This window comes from Megalobrama amblycephala, linkage group LG16 (assembly GCF_018812025.1).
Source record: "Megalobrama amblycephala isolate DHTTF-2021 linkage group LG16, ASM1881202v1, whole genome shotgun sequence".
Lineage (NCBI taxonomy): Eukaryota > Metazoa > Chordata > Actinopteri > Cypriniformes > Xenocyprididae > Megalobrama > Megalobrama amblycephala.
In genome coordinates this window covers 2080660-2089466 of record NC_063059.1, presented here as the reverse complement: position 1 = coordinate 2089466, position 8807 = coordinate 2080660, and the positions used below count along the sequence as shown (strand labels likewise).

The following is an 8807-nucleotide window of genomic DNA, read 5'->3' as shown; positions in this document are numbered from 1 at the left end:
ACATAGATTTAACATTTACATTTAATATTTACATAACACATTTAGATTTAAATAGAAGGTTTAGTTTTACATTAAACCAAAGACTATAGAATAACACAAGACAGGTCACTCGTATTGTTGAGAAAGTGCAATGCGCAACATGGTGGAATAAGTCTCAGCTTCTAAATAAGAGCCAATAGCCAATTGGTAAAGTCATCGCGTCACTGCAGCGGCTGTTAGAAGCTCCGGTTCCTATAGAAACAGTCAGACGGGCGCCTCCGAAATGAGATTTTTTTTCCCCAAACCAGTTCAGCGGAAATCCCGCCCTGGAGCCAATTCTAAACATTTCATTGGCCATGTCAATCACAATGACAATTGCCTACACCCAACCCTAATCTCTAAACCTTCCCGTCACTGTAACCTCAGCCAGTGAATTTGGTTGCAGGGTAGGATCCTGCCATGACGCACTGTGAGATTTCCGCTTAAGCTCCGCCAGTTTGTGAAATCCAGCCCACTTGTGGCGAAAGCTCCTCCCACTTGGAGGTCTCCGGGCTGCAGCGTTACCTACTTGAGACCGACAGTCTGAGGCCGGAAGTGGGCGGAGTAACAGTCTCACATCAGATGTAGGCGGAGTTAGCTACAAAAACAATCATGGCGGAAGAAGAGACCACGGTAAAAATTTTCTTTGTGCTTTGTTTTTAATCGATCAAGTTTATTTGTTGTGTATTTAATTGATCGTTAACAGTTAACATGACTAAATGCCCAGTATTTTTAAACCGACCAGATGGCAAAGGTTGAATGCACACCTTCAAATTCACTCCAAAAACGCTGCAGTCAATGGAGGTATTAAAATGTTGTGTTTGCAATGCAGTAAGTAGTAATTTTGACTTTAGAACAAAAATTTTGTTTTGTTTTTTTCTTTATTTTGTAAAAGCACAATCTTCTGTTTTCAGTATGAGTGTACAAAAATAAAAGTAAACTTCGCAGTATCGAAAGATGTCTTACTCCTATCTGTAACAGAGTATTTTAAGTTGTTTCTGCTGGCATAAGGAAACAGTTGAAGTGATTGCACCAGTGTTTGAAAAATGCTACCTATCAGATTATGCTTCCAGCATGATAGTAATATGGTTTGAGGTTTTATTAACATCTACACCTACCTAATTCCCACAGTACATGAAGAGACATGACAATGTGCAGAAATGTAGGAGGCTGGTATGCATTCTGCGCTGTTGTCTCTGCTGGTTTCAAAACATGTTTCTGTTATTTTGTCATTCTGCTCGTCTGGCACTTTACAACAACACAGCCTTGTTTCTGAAGCGACTTTCAGCATGTTTCCTATAACGATGTCTGACATTTACTTTTTACATGGCATGAGAAAGTCACATAAACCACACAAAATCCAGTCAGAGTGGTCAGACTGAAACAGATTTCCAGAAATGTGATTTGAATAGGACTTTAATCCACATATGAATGTAACCCGAAACGGATTTGTAAAAATCTTATATCACATGATTTTTGGTTGTTCAGACTTGCTAAATCTGACCGGATTTCAATTGGATATGCACAAAAATTTGGACAGAAAGTCTGAAAGTAGCCTAGATGGCAAAGATAGACAGGTGTAGGTGATTAGTTGACATGGTAACAAACAAGGGTATCTATGGAAACTAACAAGATAACAATGGAGACAAGGGAAACAGAAACTAAATACACAGGAACTGAACATAGACACAACAAGACAAAAGAATATCAAAATAAGTCCATGAAAACAGACAAGGTGATCATGACAGTATCTTTAATACAAGTGTACTTTTTCATTTATTCAGAAAACATGTTATGAAACTCTGGGAAAATCAATTTTAATAATATATATATATATATATATATATATATATATATATATATATATATTTTTTTTTTTTTTTTTTTTTTTTTTTCATTGTTAATTATAATTTTCAGTCTTGTCGTTGTTGTTGTGTGTGCTGAATGTTGATGTTGTCACAACAGTGAAAAATCTATGATGTTATGGTACCATTTTTTTTTTTTTTTGCAAATATTTACTGCAGTTTTTGCTGTTTGTTTGACAAATTAATTACCTGTGTCAAAGGCTTCATTTATCGAAGGTAAGGGCATCATTCACAACAACTGGAAATTATACTTTCATCTGAATCTAGTGAAACCTTAGTAGACTTCACACGTGTGTTTGTGTAGATCTGTGTAGATTGTGTTCTACTGTATTACTGTGCAGATCCCACATACTGGAGTGTGTTCTTTGGTTTTCATTCCAACTGCGCCTGCTGAAGCAAAAGCAATAACATTGTTTGTGATACATGGGTAATACCAACATGTAAGTAACTTTTGAAAGCAATAGCTTAATGTTCTTGGTGTTACACTTTATTTTGATGCCCCATTTTAAACATTGTACTAACTAACTCTCATTAGAGTATTAGTAAACTTAAGTTTGGGTTAGGTTTAGTAGAATGAGTTGGCATGTGCCGATACAATAATGCGATTATATCACAATAATGAACATGTACGATATTGTTATCGTAGGCTCTTCAAAATATTGTGAATAATTATTTATTACAACTTAAGGCTGGAATACACTACATGATTTTTGCTCAGACTTTTGGTCTGATTTGCAGTCTGGACGAGTCGACAATAGAGTCAGTTGCCCAAAATCTGCACCAGTTTTGGGCAGTCAGATTTGACAGAATTCACAGAAAATCGAGTAGCATGTGATAGGCGGAGATTCAGATTTTTCTTAGCACAAAACTCGAGATGGCAATCGCATCAGAGCTAAACCAATCAGGTAAGTAGATTACAACAAGGAGGTAAATGTGCCTTTGATTTTATTTCTTTCCAAAACATCTGCTTTTCAAGATGCACGTGGAAATTTGGCTGATCCTTGACATGACATTTTTAAAAATGTTGTAGATTTATGTTGCAAACGAGAATCGCTAAAATCATTGAATATATTTTGAGACAAAGGTCTTGTTAATGATTTTCAGTTTTGTTCAAGGTAATTAAAGCAACAGTTTTGAAATAACGGAAGAATATGTAAAAGTATTTAGGTTAAAAAGCTCACCTGCTATTGGGGCGAAAGGCACAATAATTAACATGATAATAAATAGCTGGCTGACTTTTCCATATGTTAACATGACATTCTTAGATTCAGATGATAAATATATATATTAAATTGGGTGCCCACCTTAGAGATAATCACCATATTTTTAAAACCATCATATTTAAAAAATATGATATTAATCATATCATATAGTACAATATCATATATTGTTACTACTCTAAACCTGTATTAAATTATGGGATCTCCTTCAATGCTTTCATAATCTTTACTTTTTAAAATAATGTTGTTTCTATATTTTTAAAATATATACTTTGTTAACATATTTTAATGACAGTATATTTATTGAAAAAAATAATAATTTTATTTATCAAAACAAACAGAAAATAGTACAAACTTTACTAAAGCGATTGTTTTGAACAAGTATTAACTTTTGATTTTTAAACAAAATAAACCACTTTTATGATTTATTTTCACACAAAATCTTAAGGTGTGCCTTTAGCCCTGTGCCAAAGCCCTTTAGCTTTGTCTTTGAGATAGTTAGCAAACCACATTCATTCTTTTTAAAGTTAATGTTCATCATTATCCAGGGCTCAACATTAACACAGGTCCAGGATAAGTGGATAAATAGCCTGAACATCAATAGCTGCGAATGAATGATTATATTACATTAAATGTAAATGGTAACTGATAATGGATTAATATATTGATGTAACAACATAGATAAAACAACTGACTATGCCACTCACCTCTAACTCCTGCTGTAATCTGTAGAGTCCATACTGACCACATCTACCCACTCAAGACCGTATCCAAACACACTTGGTTTGTTTTTTCAAGGCTTATGAAGTAAAATATCTAGCTTCCGCTAGACCGCCTACACGAACAAGGTGTAAAACTCTCGTAGTTCAAAAATCTTACGTTACGTCCTACACCTTCCCTATTCAGCTTACAGAAAGAGTGTAACTGACGCAATGCCAGTTTACACTTTCTTCGTAACTTGAATATGGAAGGCAGTATGGCGGAAGCTAGATATTTTCTTCATAAATGTGAAATATGGATATTTTTCTTACACAAACACATCACTTCCCTTCAGAAGGCCTTTATTAACCCCCTGGAGCCGTGTGGAGTATGATTATGATGGGTGGATGTGGACGGAGACACTTTCTTCAGCTCATACTCAATGAACCTGTTTACTGCTATTATTAAGCTCATATGCATCAGGATATGTATTAATATTTCTTCGATTGTGTTCATCAGAAAGAAGAACGTCATATACACCTAAGATGGCTTGAGGATGAGTAAAGCTTGGCATAATTTTTATTTGAAATTGAACTAATCCTTTAAAGGAATCCTAATCCTCACCCCCATGTCATCCAAGATGTCCATGTCTTTCTTTCTTCAGTGGAAAAGAAATGAAGGTTTTTGATGAAGGATTATTCTCCTTATAGTGGACTTCAATGTCCTCCAGACGGTTGAAGGTCAAAATTCAGTTTCAGTGCAGCTTCAAAGAGCTTTAAACGATACCAGACGAGGAATAAGAGTCTTATCTAGAGAAACCATCGGAAAAAATAGGGAAGGCGTAGGACATACAGTGTAAGCTTTTTGAAAAATACGAAAGTGCAGTTTTGGCGGAACCACTTGGAAGGTGATCATTTGTTTATATAAAGCATATACATTTACGTTTTTATCGAAAATGGCCGATCATTTCGCTCGATAAGACTTATTCCTCGTCTGGTATCGTTTAAAGCTCTTTGAATCTGCACTGAAACTGTCATTTTGACATTCAACTGTTTGGGCTCCAGTGAAGTCCACTATATGGAGAAAAATCCTGGAATGTTTTCCTCAAAAACCTTAATTTCTTTTCCACTGAACAAAGAAGGACATGAACATCTTGGATGACATGGGGGTGAGTAAATTATCAGGAAAATTTATTTGAAAGTGAACTAATCCTTTAATATCGTGATAATACCATATACCGTGATAAAAGCTTCATCAATTATTGTAACATGAAAATTTGATACCGTCACATGCCTAGTTGGAAGCACCAAAATAAATAGTTAGCAGATTTTAGGTAGACAGTCTATTAATACTCTAATGACTGCTAGTTGACATTGTGCAAATTTACTTATAGTTAGTAGAACGTCTATCAAAATAGACTGTTCCCATTCTTTGGTTCTTAGATTGTATAGTTAACACCTTGACATTTTTACATTCTTACATATAAAGAAACATAGAGAGTTAAAATAATACCTGATTCTGGTTCATGCACGTCCCACAGAGACATCCGATCAGTCCGTTGACTACCTGTGCCAGTAAAAGCACAGCCTCCAGGGTACCGATGCTCAACAGAATTGAAAACAGGACCACGTTCCACAGCACCACATTCTGCGGTCTCTCACACTCTATCCATAATGTCTGATTAAACAGGTAACTCTCTCTGAAGAGAGGAAAGCAAAGAGGAAAGGTCATCGCAAAACTAAATATTCTCAAAGACCTCTTCTAACTGCACAAGGCCAGTGTTTTTCTGGTAACACTTTACTTGAAGGGGTGTGCATAAGACTGACATGACATATTCATAATCATGACATGACACGTGTCATGAATATGAAGGAGGTTTTATGAATGTTTATGACGACTGTCATTAAGTGTCATTCGCTCAATTATGTCATTTTTAATGCAAAGATGACATTGTTTGAGATGTCTTTGTTACGACAACTTGACATAAACCAACACATCATAACCTGTCAGTGTCTTTGTCATGACAACTTGACATTATTTAGCTTTATGGGTTAACATTGCATTAAACTGTCATGTAGTTGGTTTTGACATGAGGCCATTATAATAGTGTCATAAATATGTATCTTGAGCTCAAGTACAGTGGTACAAATTGAACTTGTCATTAAAATGTCATTAAGTGACAATACTCTGACAAATAATTTTATAACAGCGTCATGACTATTTTTCATTTCATGTTTTTTGTTTTTTTAAGTTTCCTCCAACAGAAGGTCAGATAATAGACAATTTCAAATTTCTTAAAAAAAGATAAAATAATGGTAACACTTTATTTTAGGGTCTTTTAACTAGTTGTTATTACTATTAGCATTCATATGGCTAAAATATTGGCTATTTATTAGTACTTATAAAGCACATATTAATGCCTTATTCTACATGATCTTATTCTACATTCTTAATCCTACCCAATACCTAAACCTAACAATTAACTATAATAAGCAGTAAATTAAGAGTTTATTGAGGGAAAGTCATAGTTAATCGTTTATATATGTGTTTCCTATACTGAAGTGTTACCAAAATAATGTAATGTAATGTTAACCCATAAAGCTAAGTAGTTTTTTAAGTTTGATAATTAATCTGCTATGTCATGTTTATGACAGGTTATGATGTTTTGCTAATGTCAAGTTGTCATGACAAAGACACTGACAGGTTATGATGTGTTGGTTTATGTCAAGTTGTCGTAACAAACACATCTCAAACAACGTCATCTTTGCATTAAAAATGACATAATTGAGTGAATGACATTTAATGACAGTTGTCATAAACATGCATAAAACCTCCCTCATATTCATGACACGTGTCATGTCAAGATTATGAAGGTGTCATGTCAGTCTTATGCACACCCCTTCAAGTAAAGTGTTACCATTTTTCTCATATTCATGCAGGAGCGGAAACGTGAGAAGTAAGAGAGTGCTTACAGATTTCTGTAAAAAAAAGAGAGGATATTTTCAGTTCTGAGTCTGATAAACTAAAGCAGGCGACATGCGCACACCTGTGAGCATCAGTTGAATTCAATATTAATGCAACAATCATACAACACTCTGATATATTATGTCACTTGTCAACCACAAATTACACTGAACATTGATCTTTTGTCAAACTGATGTTACTGCTCTGATGCCTCATAAAAATGAAATTTTTGTGCGTTATGTATATACTGTACAAGCAACTAATTATATGTGTGTGTTTTTCACGTTACTCTGTAGTCCTGTTTAAGAACGGGTAGATAAAGATCCCGTCTCCCGTGTCACACAGAGGGCCGTCCTGCAGGCCGACGACAGAGACGATCATGCAGTACAGCGCTCCAGCTGCACCCAGCACAGACATCAGCATGGACAGCATCATCTGCAGCACATGCACACATATGCGTCAGTCCAAACACCCAAACCACTCGATCAGCATTGTGTTCTCTGCCAGGGCCACATATAGAAATTTCACATGATAGAAAGTCACATAAAATGCTGTGTCTGATTTTGTTGCTGATACAAATAAAAAAGTGCATTACCAACGGCGACAGATGAAAGGATTCAATGGAATCAATTCAATGGAATCAGTTCAATGGAATCAATTCAATGGAATCAATTCAATGGAAAGGATTCCGGAAGAGAATTCAATGCTGAATAAAGTCGTAGTTTTTGTTATTTTTGGACCAAAATGTATTTTCGATGCTTCAAAAACTTCTAACTGACCCTCTGATGTCACATGGACTACTTTGATGATGTTTTCATTACCTTTCTGGACATGGACAGTATACCGTACATACATTTTCAATGGAGGGACAGAAAGCTCTCGGACTAAATCTAAAATATCTTAACTGTGTTCCGAAGATGAATGAAGGTCTTACGGGTTTGGAACGACATGAGGATGAGTCATTAATGACATAATTTTCATTTTTGGGTGAACTAACCCTTTAAGTGACTATATTCTGATGCTCGACACACCAACAAGTGACATCTCACCGGACATTTTCCAGCTGGCTTAGATTATTGCAGAAGTTCTAAAGAACATGGTGAATGTAATCCATAAGCTAGATCTTTTTAATAAAGATGATGCAGCTACAGAATAGATTTCACAAATGCACATGCTGCTTACAAAAGAAAAAGTGCCTCCATTACCTCATCAGAGATCTGAACTTTGTGTACACATGCAGAGAGCAGTTACTGACCCCACATCTGTTTGCACAGCAGTTCCCCTCAAGCCCTGCAGCCCTTATCACTGAAGCCGGCAGAAACACCTGCAGCATGGACACAAATAACAGAAATCACTCTCTAGAATAGAGTACATGTCTCTCGTCTCTCTTTCTTTCAGACACCCTCAAAGCTTCAGACTCACCAACAGTCCTCCCCCGATGACCCCGGGAAAGAACCAGATCTTTTCTGTGATTTCCTCGGTCCTCCACACTTCACCATTGGGAAAAAACAGTAAGATGTTTCCAACTATGGCTAAGAGACCGAGTGGAAAGAGAAGGTCTCCGGTGCATTTAGCACACTTTCCCGTGCACATGATGACCTGATATTCAGGGTAAAGAGAATTTTTTTTTTTTTTTTTTTTATTAAAATCATGAACCAGAAGAGTCAGAAGAGACTGAGAGGATTCATTTACATACTATATGAATGATGAGCAACAGGCCCTTAATTGTTAAAGGCTTTCTAAAAGTAATTTCATTATTGCATTGTGCAAGATCATACAATAATGGAAAGAATAAAAATACAAACTATTCAATTTACAAACTACTGCTACTCTATAAAGAACAATAACATAGATTTTTACCTGTTTCCTTGAGTTCTCCTGTTCTACCTTTCTCCACTCGTTGACTTCAATGCGGACAAGAGATAGATTGTTCTAATAGTTCCTGTCAAGGCTAATAATTGCCAAGTAGTTTGTGAAAATTTGGCAGAAACCAGGAAAGAGTTTAGTATCATGAGACCACTAAAGGTAATGTAAGCAAAAG

At 35.7% G+C, this 8807-nt stretch overlaps 1 protein-coding gene across 2 annotated transcripts; it reads right to left on the bottom strand.

Annotated features, from left to right (window-relative positions):
• Positions 1–1949: 1949 nt before the first annotated feature.
• On the bottom strand, positions 1950–8807 carry LOC125249418 (transmembrane 4 L6 family member 1). 2 transcript variants are annotated; one of them, XM_048161707.1, is made up of 6 exons: positions 8627–8807; positions 8189–8365; positions 8022–8090; positions 7056–7201; positions 5315–5501; positions 1950–2270 (listed from the first exon to the last, which is right to left on the bottom strand). In XM_048161707.1, exons 2-6 carry the CDS (start codon positions 8357–8359, stop codon positions 2256–2258), a joined length of 588 nt encoding a protein of 195 aa, XP_048017664.1. In that variant the 5' UTR covers positions 8360–8365; positions 8627–8807; the 3' UTR covers positions 1950–2255. The 2 variants fall into 2 exon arrangements, with proteins under 2 accessions (XP_048017664.1, XP_048017663.1); XM_048161706.1 differs by having other exon boundaries at positions 1950–2273; positions 8627–8804.

Coding starts and splice junctions, on each gene's coding strand:
- LOC125249418 (XM_048161706.1), bottom strand. CDS start 8,359: ATGTGCACGGGAAAGTGTGCTAAATGCACCGGAGACCTTCTCTTTCCA. Junction 7,202..8,021: donor GCTGTGCAAACAGATGTGGG/GTCAGTAACTGC, acceptor CATGTGCTGCAG/ATGATGCTGTCCATGCTGAT. Junction 5,502..7,055: donor TTCTTAAACAGGACTACAGA/GTAACGTGAAAA, acceptor TCCTCTCTTCAG/AGAGAGTTACCTGTTTAATC.